At 40.8% G+C, this 15,190-nt stretch overlaps 1 protein-coding gene across 29 annotated transcripts in view; it reads right to left on the bottom strand.

Annotated features, from left to right (window-relative positions):
- Window positions 1–15,190, bottom strand: part of LOC108272815 (uncharacterized) — a 257,124-nt gene that overhangs the window by 148,110 nt on the left and 93,824 nt on the right. For 27 of the 29 annotated variants that reach the window (XM_053684750.1, XM_053684771.1, XM_053684765.1 and 24 more), the window contains one exon: window positions 9,554–9,727. In XM_053684750.1, coding sequence (XP_053540725.1) covers window positions 9,554–9,727 — 174 coding nt within the window. Of the gene's footprint in view, window positions 1–9,553; window positions 9,728–14,861; window positions 15,036–15,190 lie in introns of all 29 variants that reach the window. The other 2 variants (XM_053684772.1, XM_053684780.1) reach the window with 2 other exon arrangements.

Below are 15,190 nucleotides of genomic sequence, written 5' to 3'. Positions count from 1 at the left end.
GGTAGCTTAGAGACAGGCCGATAATTATTAAGGCAACCTTCATCCAAACCCTGTTTCTTAAGCAACGGTTGAACAATAGCATGCTTAAAACAATTTGGGACCACCCCTGCATCCAAAGAAGAATTTATCAACACTTGTATACTTAGGCCAATTTCAGAAAAGGTTGCTTTCATAAGCACAGCGGGAACAGCATCAAGTGGCGTGGATGATATTTTCATCTGGTTAACCAGATCACACCGTTCCTTTAGAGAAACGTGTTCAAATTGATCAAATGAACCCGGTAAAGCCAGTGAATTCAGGGTCAGGTCTGATAAATGCAAAGTGAAGGAAGAACGAATGGTAATTACTTTATCAGCAAAAAAACTTTAAAAACTTCTCACAAAGCTCAGCCGAGGGTTCCCCATGGAATTGGCAACTCGGATTAATAATTGAATTTATCGTGGTGAATAAGATCTTTGGTCTATGGCAGTGTGTAGCAATTAAGTCAGAGAAATACCTAGACCTAGCTGACTTTGCTGCACTCTGAAACTTAAAGAAACAATCTTTAAAGATCTGGAAGGACACCGTTAACTGATCATGCTTCATCTCCGCTCAGCTCTACGACAAGCCTGTCTGAGAGAACGAGTATTATCGTCCAGCCAGTAATAAGATTTACGATTTGGTTGTTTCAGTTTTAAAAGGGCAATGGATTCTAAAATATTGGAGCAAAATGAGTATAATAAGGCAATCGAATCATCAGGGCCAGAAGAAGACGCTGCAGCACTCAAGACAGATGTTTCAACAGCATTAGCTAGAAAACTTTCACTAAACTGAGAGGCAGTGAGTGAATTAATACAACGAGAAGAATATCCTGAAGGCCTCGTCACAACGACAGAGCTGGCAGCAGGGACCTTAAAAACAATGGGCTTGTGATCAGAGAAGGAAGCGTCTTCAATATTAACATCATCAACAGCGGCTCCATATGACAATATGAGGTCTAGTGTATGAGTTGCCTGATTTATGTGTTGAATAAAACCAAAGGAATCCAAGATATTACAGAATTCAGTAACCAAGGGTCGACCAGGGCAGCAGACATGCACATTAAAATCACCCGATAATAACAAACGATCATACAATGGAACAATAGAAGTTAAAAATCACAAAAATCACTTAAGAAGGCATTGTCCGGGTTAGGTGGCCTATAGATCAAAGTACAGAACAGCGTGGACGAGGTCGACTCTAACACAACACACTGCACCTCAAACGACGAGTAAATCCCAACAGACACTCCCCCAATGTTCAGTGACTGTTTTAAAACCATAGCAACCCACCGCCCTTGCCAGAAGGCCTTGGAGTACTAATAAAACATCAGTTCGGTGGACAGAGCTCCTCAAAGACTGCTGACTCACCAGGACTGACCCAGGTCTCCGTCAGGAATAAAATATCCAGGTCATGTCTGGCAGAAAAGTCATTTAAAATGAAAGTTTTGTTGCACACGGACCGAGCATTAACCAGGGCCATCTCCAGAGGAGACTGAGGTAGCGAGATCCGATCCGGTGAAACCAATTCCAGTTGTCGGAGATTTAAACAGTTCACTCTTCTCTGACGAATCCGTAATCGTGAAGGAGCAGAACAATTTGACGAGTGTAGGAAGTCCGGGAAAAGAGGCAGATGAAAAACATATCTGTAATCCCATGACCGTCGTGTCAAGTGGAGCCCTTCCAAGCTTAAGGGAAACTCAATAGATTGTCTGTCTGATTCTCACCCGAACACCAGCACGATTCCCTCTCTTCCTGCGGCTTCCTCTCTTTTTGGTCTCATTATTTATATAAATCTAATAAAAGGGTACATAATTAATGATGTAGCCATTACAGAGCTTCTCTTCAAGATACATCAACACATCTCAGAAATGACAGATAATTAAATCAGTGTTTTAATTTGATATGACACTGCTATTTTTATTTATATTTATGGTTTAAATGGTTTAGTTGTTTCATCATTACCTGAAATAACAAAACAATAAGGACCCCTGTATTATATTTAAAGGAGAATCAATCTCCTGATTGGCTAAACAGAATGTTAGAGGACGACCGATAATGGATGCTACCGATACCAATAACTAAGATCAGCCGTACCTGCCGATAACCGATGAATCGACCGATAGTTTTTAAACTGATACTGAATGAAGACATAAAAGTGAAAGTTAAATATTGCTGAACTTTATTACAATAATAAACAGTACCAGGAAAATGTACTGTCCTGTTTTTAAATGAAATAATATATACATATTAATATATTAACTATTAAAAATATAAAATTATATAAGATGTACATCAAACTGAACCAAAGAGTAACACTCCAAATAAAAATAACAATAGAGACGTCCAAAATGAATAAAAAACACTTCAAATGACACAAAGAAAGTCAGTGATGGGTTTTATTTCTCCTCTAGAGGGCACTCTTGTAATGACAGTGGACCTTTCTCAGCGGCTCCCATAGGGGGACGCAACCGGAAAACTACTGGTGTGGATTTGTTCTTTTTGATGTGGATAGAAAAAGCGGCTGGTTTTCAGTGGTGATTAATCGATGGACATCTACACAGCATGGATGTGCCAGGTTTCACTGCGAACTAGCGAGTGGACACGAGCCATACCAAAGTCTGTGTGGTCTAACGGGTATTATATTGGAGCTTGCACAAAAAAAAAAAGACTTCTATTGGACAAATTAAAAGAGCCAGATGACGTTTTAGTTACTGAAGCTAAGGGGACAGCTGTGTTTGTGCACCAGTATGGATTTATTTAGATACATTAGTCCACAAGTCAATAGAAGCTCCTCAGAAACATTGTAGCACAGATGCGTGTATGTGTGTGTAGGGAAGTACCGCGAGTTCCACCGGCTGTACGGAGAAAAGAAGTTCACCGAGGCAGCAAAGCTCCTGCTCTCCCTCATGACAGCAAAGATCTCTCTCTCACTCACACACACACACACACACACACACACACACACACACACACACACACACACACACTGCACTCACACACACACACACACAGCACTCAGCTTTATCCACTTGTTTTCCCTGCAGTTGATGATGATGGGGTTGTGCACGTGTGCTGGGAAAATACTGGGAAAGTCGATCCTGGGTTTAAAGTGTGAACAGAAAACTGGATCAGATTATTTTTTTATGTCTATGAGGGTCTTATTCAAACTTTTGCAGACGCTCAAACATGTTTGATGTATATGTTTGAAATAAATAAATACATTAAGTTTATTAAAAACTGCTGGTGATTAGATGCCGGATTTGTAGGATTAACACCTTCTGGTAAACAGTTATTGCTGTTGTAAGTGTTCCACAGAAGAACATTCAGAGACTTTCTGTACAATTGTGTGCTTCAGACTTTGTGTGAACACTTTGGGGAAGAAGCACATTGTGTGTCATGTATCCATGACTGCGTGTGACGGGAATCAGACTCGAGCAGCTCTAATTATGATGATGACTCCTAACAGCTCAGGAACACCATGTCTGAGGATTTATTCTTCCTGATGAAAATAACTGTACACACTGCAGATTCTAACGCTAATCTGTCTCAGTTGATCTCTGGTGCAGTGTAACTGCGTGAAACACTGGACAATGGAGTCTCTCCTGTCTTCCCACTGTATTTCCAGGGTGATGTTGACATGTATATGGAATTATAATCCCGTGTGTGTGTGTGTGTGTGTGTGTGTGTGTGTGTGTGTGTAGGTGATCTTTTCAGTGGATCAGACCTATGAACTCATGTTCTGTCTGGAAGAGCTGACCTCTGACAACGGCAAGCTCAAACACGAGCATCTCACACAGGTACCACACACACACACACACACACACACACACACACACACACACACACACCAAACCATTTGCTTTTTTTTTTTTATCAGGTTTTTCAGTTGTGATTGTGTGATAAATCGTTTATTTCACTCTTAATGTAATGTTCAGCACAAACTGAATTGTAAATGATGGGGCAGTGAGATGAAAATATACTTTTCCGACACTTGAAGTCATTTTCACAGTGGATGATGTGTTCATGAACCGTGATTAGTGAAAAGGAAGCTGAGAAAGCGGTTCACAAAGAACGCTGTTTATTTGAAGAACATGTTAAATCTCTGACAGAGTTCACTGTTTTCAGTTTGAGTTTTTTTCTTCATCATTGTATATTTTTGTTCGTTTCTTAAAAAGTTATGTCCGGGACATCTGGCACAAATCTACTTCCATATTACTATAGAAACGATAACGTATCAGAACCAGAGCATTAATATAAACCTGGGACTCACAGCTGCACTACTGTCAGAGCTGCTGTTACAGAACACTAATCAACACCTTCTGACCAATCAGAATCCAGATCTGAATAATCTCTGTGGTATACAGGATATTGTGGTGGAAGGAATGTACAACCGCCTTGTGGGGGAATTATTCAACACTTAACTAAGGAAGACTGAGTCAGCAACAGGATCCTAGTCCCCCCCACCCAATGCCTTTAGTCTCTGTACAACGTGTGGTTGTATGTTGGTACCCATCACTACGTTGCAACACGATGCTCAAGATGACGTGAGGTGGGCTTCAGGATTTGTTCTGTAACACGGGAGCCACCTGAAGTGTGTGTATAGATAACAATGTAAGTATAGTTAACTACAAGCACCCCCCCTCCCCGGATCTAACAGGATGGAGAGACGCTAGAGATAGAGAGAATTAACGATAGAGAGAATTAACATTGACAGTTTTCAGTTTAACGAACAAATGTGTTTATTCACTATGGGTGAATCTGAAACAAAGTGAAATTGAAGGAACAAAAATAATTAAAATAAGCATTGGATATATAAATGTAACTATAAAAAAACAAAACAACGATTGGTCAGGATTCCTCTTCGACCATGCATAACTCAACTCTCGCCGCTGCAACTCCTTGTACAAAATGGGGGTGTTCACGTCAACGCAATATCAAAATAAAAGGCTTTACTAAATAGACTTTGTAGGTTCCCCTACATTATTAAATGGAGTGTGTGTGTGTGTGTGTGTGTGTGTGTGTGTGTGTGTGTGTGTGTGTGTGTGTGTGTTTCAGGATGATGTCGAGTCCACAAAGCTGGAGCTGCTGCGATTGGCCCTGGCACTTAACCTGGCGATGGCCATCAGATTCTGATAATCATCAGAACAGATTAGGTCTGATCCTGGAACCAAAAGATCTACACTATATTAAACACCAACTAAAGGACAGAGTGAGAAATGTGACTTGTGGTGAGTCTCCTAATGGCTTCTTCACATAAACTCCTCAGATGCTGATCCTGTCAGGTGAGAATCCCACCAATGTCATGAAACTGTTCCTGTCCATTTCAGCTCCGTCTTTCTCTGACTGGCTTCAGCTGGAGTTCGTGTGGTTCTTCACCTGCTGTTACAAATAATCCCTCAGGTTTTCATTGGGATTGAGGAAATGTTGTCCAGGGGTCACAGGTCGTTCTACTCAGTACTGAGTTTTGTGTAGTCTATTAAAATGTAAAAGACAGATATCTGAATTAATAACCAAAAACTAGACTGTGGTACTTCATGATCAACAGCATGTAATCATCTCTGCTGCAGGAAAACATTATCATCTCCTGTTCATAATCATTCAACATTCCTTCATTCTTATAGAATACATTTGTTAGAACATTTAGCTAGAACAGATGAGAACTTCCACAAGATCTAACAGGAACATGAGCAGATATTTACCATCACATCACTGCTCTTATACAATCACAGGCTGTGGAGCTTTATTCTGAAAACAGTGATCACTGCTGTGTGTTTTATCTCTTGTTCTACACGTGTATTTAAGTGCAGACGTTAAGAACAAGCGGAGGGAAACTTTACAGGAATGACAGAAGACACGGTGTGGAGGTGGAGTGCTGGAAGGAGGGTCAGAGTAAAGGGACTCCTTAAATAAAATATTTGTAGCAGTGTGGCATCAAAGATGATGATTTTAATTCGCTTTTATGAGAGTGGAGAAGAAAATCTGCTGCCGATCAGAAACGGGGAAAAGCCGAGATCATCTTATTCAGACAAAAGCAGCAGTATGAAGTCAGAGGTAGCAGGGTGTCACAAGGAGACGAGGTGTTCATCTACAATCACTCTCATGCACTCAGTGCTGACATTTTGTAGACTGTCTGACTCCCTGTCTTCTGCTTTCACATCAATTTAAATCAACACCAAACAGCATTAAAGCTCATTGTTAGAAAAAGTCTGATTAAATAGAATATAGTACAATTTTAACCCAGTATCTGATAATCTGATATTTACTGCAACTCAAATTAAATGTACAAAATAATGTACTAAATAATGCTGTCAGTCTTTTAATCTAAAAAAATATAATTATTCACCTCAGTGTGTGTAGTTTGTAATGTTCATCATTCTTCAGAGCAGAGAGACACTTCACTCCTGAGTCTCGTAGATTATTCTTAGTCAGATCCAGGTCTCTCAGGTGTGAGGGGTTTGATCTCAGAGCTGAAGCCAGAGCAGCACAGCCTTCACCTGAGATATCACAACACTCCAACCTGCAGAGACACAATGACACACTCTTCACTCTATCAGTTTATGAATATCAAGACATTGTGTATCTTGAAATGAGTGTGTGTGTGTGTGTGTGTGTGTGTGTGTGTGTGAGAGAGAGAGAGCGTGAGATACTGTGAATGTTTAAATGGATTATTCAGTACTGAGAAGAACAAGTCTGACTGTTTTATTTATGCAGAATGTGTTTGTTTGTTATTTTACACACATTCCAGTGACTTGGAAGAACATTAGACCCTGTTTTATTATCACTACTGAGGAAAACTGCATAAGTTTAATACGGCTTGTCTATTCGGCTGCTTCTGTTTCACATATCTGGCAACCCGGTTCATAGCAGCTAGACACAGGCGCACTGAAAGAATCCTCACTAACAGAACAAAATTTCCTCTTTAAGAATTTCACCCTGCATCACACACAGTGTATTTAGTTTGTGTCGGAGCTGCAGTTTGTGTGATTAGTTACAGTGTTGTAGTAAATTTCACAGTAATTTTAGACACATTGCAGTCGCATCAAGTCACGTTTTGTGCTGCAGCTTCTCACATACGTACATCTGACCCAAAGACTCTGTGACAGATCATCAGTGTGCAGTGAAAAGAAACAATCTTCCTCCTCAGGACATTGATGATGAACCTAAAACCTCTGCTTCAGTCTCACTATTAGAGAATGTGTCTTACTGAGGAGCAGGTCATGTGACTCTCAGAGAGATGAACTTACTCCAGTATCTCCAGTTTACAGAGAGGATTCTCCAGTACAGCAGAGACACTCTTCACTCCTGAGTCTCCTAGTTTATTATCAGACAGATACAGTTCTCTCAGGTGTGAGGGGTTTGATCTCAGAGCTGAAGTCAGAGCAGCACAGCCTTCATCTGAGATATCACACCTCCGCAACCTGCAGAGACACAATGACACACTCTTCATCAACACATTTTCATTACTTTAAAGATGATGTGTGGGATTTTATTATTCAGAATGACATGAGGATTTAATATCATGTTTATTCTAATTAACAATGTGCCTCATTTATAAAACTGGATATGAACGGGTTTGTGTGTAAATCGTTTGTACGAGCGTTTACACAAGAAATTTGGTGTTCATGAAAATCCTGTTCATTCGTATTCTACTCGTGCTCCTGAGTGTGTGTACATTTATACATAAGAAGAAGTCTTTATTTATCACATATACATTACAGCACAGTCAAATTCTTTTCTTCACATTTCCCAGCTTGAGCCCCAGACTAACGAATGTAAACCTTGACTTGATCAACTTCAAATTATATCATTTGCATGGATTAATGAAAATATATAAACTATATATTGTAATTTTATATAATATCCAGTTGAGTTTAAACTGTTTATTTTTAACGTGTTGCGACGGGCAGAGAGTCGGCGCACACAAGAAGGAAATCGCTCCTCCTCCAACTGCCGCACCGGCACGACGTGGGCAGCTTCGTGACGAACATTCCGCCAGCCGGAAGGACCGCCGCGGCGGGGCGGGACTGACGCAACACCAGCCAGCGATTGGCGGACCCAACGGAGAAATTCCACCACTCAGGCGATGGCGGAGGAGGATTAAAGGGCGCGCTTCCGGCCGTACGAGAGGAGAGAATACCGTAGCGACAAGACGGACTCCGTGTGTGTTTTCCAGCGACATAGCAACTCGCAATCACCGAGCACGACGGTAACCTCACGCCCCACGCTAATCTCTCTCTCTCTCTCCACAAAAGGTGCAAGCGCGGACGAGATTGGCGGGTGGTGAGAGTCCCACCTACGGAGGACGCCGGCCTGGGGAAAACCCTCACCCCTGTCTCGGGAATCCCGCCTCCGCCACGAGTAGGCTACACCGGCAGTCACGCCTCCACAAGCCCCGCACTCATCCCCTCACAACCCACTCACTTCACCCTTGCACCAATAAACCACCGTTTGTGAACTTTCTTCTGCCTCCTGTGGGTCTGTACGCCGCCCTTCCCCGGGCTAATTCCTCACACATGTTTACAGCGTTTATCAGACTCCTTTATCCAGAGAGACTTACAGAAGTTCTTTGGAGTTTCTATCAAAAACACATCCTCATGCTAGTTCACTAGATCAGGGACTAAGAGCACCACTGACAACATTTGTGAAAATCAGATGTTTTATATTATTGGAGTTTATTAAAGAATATAAAAAGTGAGCCAATACAAACCCATAAATGAAGACAAATAAAACTAATCATTAAAGCGAGTACGAAGAAAATCAGACTTTCAGAGACTTTTGTAAATCCGGTGGAAAATTCGAGCTGGGTTTGACTCACGCAAACATTTACACACAACTTTACTAAAAGATCGATAAATGACCCCAAAGTCATTAAAATAATACTTTGGGTGTTGATGGGTCTAAAGGAGTGAAAACAACTGGAGAAGTTAGAGAACAACTGTGAAAGATGGTGGAAGGTCGTCAGTGGTCTGTGTTCCCCAGAGGGAAAAAAGTAAGTAAGTATGAGACTGATAAATTTACAGTGAAGTCCATTGGACTGCTTCTGTAAAACACATCTGGCAACCCTCTTCATAGTGACTCCATTTTTATTTAAAAATTATTTATTGAAAGTTTTACACATAAAATGTATTGACGTGTTAAGTTCTATGACATTAACTTCTCATTTTAATTGATAAATTCTATATTTTGAGATCATTTGCACCGTTTCCCTGCTGCATTTAAACCCTGCAGCACACACAGTGTATTTAGTTTGTGTCGGAGCTGCAGTTTGTGTGATTAGTTACAGTGTTGTAGCAAATTTCACAGTAATTTTAGACACATTGCAGTCGCATCAAGTCACGTTTTGTGCTGCAGCTTCTCACATACGTACATCTGACCCAAAGACTCTGTGACAGATCATCAGTGTGCAGTGAAAAGAAACAATCTTCCTCCTCAGGACATTGATGATGAACCTAAAACCTCTGCTTCAGTCTCACTATTAGAGAACGTGTCTTACTGAGGAGCAGGTCATGTGACTCTCAGAGAGATGATCTTACCCCAGTATCTCCAGTTTACAGAGAGGATTCTCCAGTACAGCAGAGAGACTCTTCACTCCTGAGTCTCCTAGTTTATTTATAGACAGAGTCAGTTCTCTCAGGTGTGAGGGGTTTGATCTCAGAGCTGAAGTCAGAGCAGCACACCCTTCATCTGAGATATCACACCTCCACAACCTGCAGAGACACAATGACACACTCTTCATCAACACATTTTCATTACTTTAAAGATGGTGTGTGGGATTTTATTATTCAGAATGACATGAGGATTTAATATCATCTGTTTATTCTAATTAACAATGTGCCTCATTTATAAAACTGGATATGAACGGGTTTGTGTGTAAATCGTTTGTACGAGCGTTTACACAAGAAATTTGGTGTTCATGAAAATCCTGTTCATTCGTATTCTACTCGTGCTCCTGAGTGTGTGTACATTTATACATAAGAAGAAGTCTTTATTTATCACATATACATTACAGCACAGTCAAATTCTTTTCTTCACATTTCACAGCTTGTTAGGAAGTTGGAGTCAGAGCGCAGGGTCAGACATGATACAGCGCCCCCTGGAGCAGATAGGGTTAAGGGCCTTCCTCAAGGGCCCAACCTTCTGATCAGTAACCCATAGCCTTAACCATTATAATGATAAATCCTGGATACAGTTATGTACATCAGCCTCGTTCAGCTGGTAGAGGAGGAGGTGTTGGTCTCATCCATAGTCAAAATCCAGGCGTCGCACACATACCTAGTCATAAATTTAATTATTTTAAAATTCTTTATACCGGTATAACTTATGTAGCCACAAAAAATAAGTCAATTCCTCTAATTATTATTTACAGACCCCCAGGGCCATATACTGAATTTCTTAGTGAATTTGCAGACTTTCTCTCAGACCTGGTCGTGTCTGTAGATAAAGCATTAATCGTCTGTGATTTTAATATTCATTTTGATAACCCAGAAGACCCTCTGAGAACAGCGGTTGTGTCCATCTTAGATTCAGTAGGGGATAATCAGAACGTAATCGGACCTACTCATAATGGTGGTCACACTCTTGACCTCATACTAACAGACGGATTAAATAGAGAAAATATTGTAATTTTTCCGCAGTCTGAAGTTGTCTCAGACCATTATCTTATCTCGTTCATAATACGTATTGATCATAATATTTCCACCTCGCCTCACTACCGCGTAAAACCTACTTTCACATCAGCTACTGCACCGAACTTCATCAATAACCTCCCAGAGACATCAATTAGATTTGGATCACCGTCTGATCCCAGGGAACTCGATCAAGCGACTGAATGCTTAGAGTCAACACTCCGCTACACGCTGGATAGAGTGTCTCCACTCAAAAGAAAATTAGAGAAAAAACTAGCACCCTGCCGGTTCTGGACCGGTCCCACCGGACCCTTCAGCCGAAGCCCAAGCCTGGTGAACGACCACGAGCTATTGTGTGCAGATTCCACTATCACACTGACTGTGTTGACATTTTACGCCGTGCGAGAGAGCTCCAGCGGATTAAAGTGAGGGATTTGACCATCTCCGTTTCCCCTGTCTACACAGCCAAGACCGCCCAGGCCCTTGCTGCGTTTAACGAGGTTCGGCGTCAACTTCGTGGTATTGAGGGCGCTCGCTATGGAATACTTCACCCAGCCCGGCTTCGCATTACATATAACGGTGTCCAGAAGGACTTTATTTCAGCGGAGGAAGCAGGAGACTGTGTTAAACTCTTGATATCGGGGTGAACTGCATCACCTATATTGTGGAGGATTTCTTTAATTTTCTTTTATTCTTTTTTTGCACACGGCCTTCCAGCTCTACAGAATTCAGATTCTTATAGAAGATATTGTCGTCTAGATTTTGTGGACTCTCTGTTAATGTGCTTCCCTGTTTTGAGGCTCTGACTGGGTCAGAGTTTATTTCATTTTATTAGTGTTGTTTCCTCATCTTTACGTGCTACACTGTTATATTATTAGTTACAAGTCTTTAAAAGGTCAGGACATTATATTTGTTAAAGTGCGCAGACTATTTATCAGATTTGAAGTCAGTAGGGGACTTCTCTCTTACTGGAATTTTTTTTTGTTTAGGTAATTTAGTTGGTTAGTTCGGCTTACTCTGAGTTGTTTTCACATTGTGGACAACTCTTGGTGGGAAACACTGCTGCCTCCCTTTGTTTTATGGAGACTTTGGGTGTGTTGGGGGCGGGGGGGGTCCCACTCCGGCTGGGACAGGCACACCTTTAAGGTTTATTTGTTGGAACGTCAGAGGTAATCCTGTAAAGACATCTAAGGTTTTTACATATTTGAAACGTCTTCCAGTCGAACTTTAATTAGAAAGTAGGAGGGGTCGCTATTTTAATTGACAAAAGGTTAGTTTTCGTCCACTAACGTTATCGCTGATGCGAACGGTAGATATATTATAGTTGCTGGTACTCTGATGCAAAGACAGGTGTACACGCTCCTAACTTAGATTACTTATTTATTTGTTTGTTTATTTAATTAATTTATTTTATAAATGGCATCCCTTTATTGTACACTTTATGGCGTTACAGACACTTTCCACTTAAATTTTTGTGCCTGTTATTGGGTTTTATAATATTTATATAACCAGCGGCAGTTATTGAGTAACCATGATAAGCCGGGGGGCAGGGGGTTGTTTTTTTGTTTGTTTTTCTTCTTCTCAATGAAATATTTGGGGAAAGGGAAGGGAGGAGAGAAGAAAAAAGGTAAATGAATCACATGAAAATGAATAAATAAATTAAAATATAAAAGCACTAAACGGTCTCGCACCACAGTATCTAAGCGACCTTTTGGTTTTCTATGATCTGCCACGCCTACTTAGATCAAAAAATGCAGGCTATCTGACGGTACCTCGAATAGCGGAGGCTACAGCAGGGGGAAGAGCTTTCTCCTATAGAGCCCCACAGTTATGGAACAGTCTTCCAATTAGTGTTCGGGACTCAGACATAGTCTCAGTGACTACGTTTACATGGACAGCAATAATCTAATTATTGACCTTAATCGAAGTAAGGTAATACTGTGATTAAGGTGTTCACGAGTTGCTTTTAGAATACTCCTGTCATGTTCCCGTTTTACATGTTATTGATCATAATTAGATTAACAGCCCGCGTCATTATGTCGCCGTCCGACGTCCCTCCAGAATTTCACGTATCAACATACAGTTGGTCTTCGTTATGGTACCGTATACAGTTTTGGGTGTTTTTATTTATTTAATTTTTTTTCAAGTGCGGTTAATTATTAGTCATGCTGTACGTGCAAACAGACGACTGCTTGAAGCCATGGGCTGCGTCCCAAATCGCATACTTATCTACTGTATAGTAGCCGAGATGCATGTATTTTTACCCACTACCGGCCTATAGTAGGCAAGTATGCAGTTTGGGACACAGCCGAACTCTCTCGTTCGCCGTAAAACGTAAAACTGCCGTGTGTGATCGTGTCCTGTCGCAAAATGCGGTGAAAACTCTCACATGACGTTCATAATGTGATTAAGGTGTTTACATGTCTGTAATGCACATCCATAATACGATTAAAACAGGAGTAATCCACCTGTCTTAATTCGATTAGAGCTTAATTAGATTATGACCATAATTAGTTTAAGGTTGCTGTTTACATGTTAGTTTCTTAATCAAATTATGGTCTTAATTAGATTAAGAGTGGATTATTGTTGTCCATGTAAACGCAGTCAGTGTATAAGTCTAGGATTAAAACGTATTTGTTTACTCAAGCCTACCCTGACTAGACTTTCTGTTACGCTAAGCACAGTCCTAATAACCTCTTCTCTCCCTCTCTGCTTCTGTCGAGCCACACACGATTTTATGGAGATACTAGAGATCCTGATCCTCTCTGATCTCCGGACCTGCCTGATCCGTTTCAGATGTCCTGCCTCAGGATGGAGCTCTCATCTACTCCAATTCCAGACTGCTGGGACTACGGCTGCATCTAAGGCCAAACAGACTTCATATAAATCCATAATGAACTTTTTCACACTATCTGTTGTTCCCCAGATGAGGACGGGTTCCTTCTGAGTCGGGTTCCTCTCAAGGTGTCTTCCTCTTAACATCTAAGAATTTTTCCTCCCTACCGTCGCCACCGTCTCACTCAATTGGGATAAATTCACACTTTTAATATCTGTATACCGTGTTTATATATTTCTGTAAAGCTGCTTTGAGACAATGTCTATTGTAAAAAGCGTTATATAAATAACATTGAATTGAATAATTTTGCCTTAACTTATAAATTGCATGGATTACTGTAATTTTATATCTGGAATATCCTGTTGAGGTTAAATAGTTTATTTTTAACATGTTTACAGCGTTTAGCAGACTCCTTTATCCAGAGCGACTTTTGGCTGCATTTACTCTGCAGGTCTTGACCCGCTTACATCTTCTTTTAAAAGTGACCCATATCTGATATCTGCATTTACACTATACACTTCGTGAAACAACCCGAGGTAGACGTCACCTGAATCTTAGGCCGAAACGGAACTAAAAATGCTGCAACGGACGCAGACGAAAATATAATGCAAGCTTTTGTTTTCCACACCGTATTTAAAGATCAGCAAAACACCGGTCTCTTAAGCGGAGAAAAAAGAAGAGAGTCCTTGTCGAGAGTTGTGTTTTCGCGGTTGGTGTCCATCTGAGTTGACATCATTCGCCACTGTCGCTTTTTCAATGACATACGACTCGCATTGTCAGGGGAATATCCGATCTGTCTGATTACATGGCAGATGCAAAGGCACGTATCCAATTCAAATCAGATTTATTTCCACGTATGAATGAGGCCTGAAACGGATCTGAGAATCCTGGAACTGTGAAAGATGGTGGAAGGTCGTCAGTGGTCTGTGTTCATTGTGTCCATTTTTATTTAAAAATCAAATGTTCCATTTTTTTTACCTTTTAAATTCTATGACATTAACTTCTCATTTTAATAAATAAACTCAATATTTTGAGATCATTTGCACCGTTTCCCTGCTGCATTTAAACCCTGCATCACACACAGTGTATTTAGTTTGTGTCGGAGCTGCAGTTTGTGTGATTAGTTACAGTGTTGTAGTAAATTTCACAGTAATTTTAGACACATTGCAGTCGCATCAAGTCACGTTTTGTGCTGCAGCTTCTCACATACGTACATCTGACCCAAAGACTCTGTGACAGTTCATCAGTGTGCAGTGAAAAGAAACAATCTTCCTCCTCAGGACATTGATGATGAACCTAAAACCTCTGCTTCAGTCTCACTATTAGAGAATGTGTCTTACTGAGGAGCAGGTCATGTGACTCTCAGAGAGTTGATCTTACCTCAGTTTCTCCAGTTTACAGAGAGGATTCTCCAGTACAGCAGAGAGACTCTTCACTCCTGAGTCTCCTAGATTATTATCAGACAGATACAGTTCTCTCAGGTGTGAGGGGTTTGATCTCAGAGCTGAAGTCAGAGCAGCACAGCCTTCACCTGAGATATCACAACCACGCAACCTGCAGAGACACAATGACACACTCTTCATCAACACATTTTCATTACTTTAAAGATGAGGTGTGGGATTTTATTATTCAGAATGACATGAGGATTTAATATCATCTGTTTATTCTAATTAACAATGTGCCTCATTTATAAAACTGGATATGAACGG

This window comes from Ictalurus punctatus, chromosome 12 (assembly GCF_001660625.3).
Source record: "Ictalurus punctatus breed USDA103 chromosome 12, Coco_2.0, whole genome shotgun sequence".
Taxonomy (NCBI): Eukaryota; Metazoa; Chordata; class Actinopteri; order Siluriformes; family Ictaluridae; genus Ictalurus; species Ictalurus punctatus.
The sequence above is the reverse complement of the archived record's forward strand: the minus strand, read 5'-3'. Positions and strand labels throughout refer to the sequence as shown.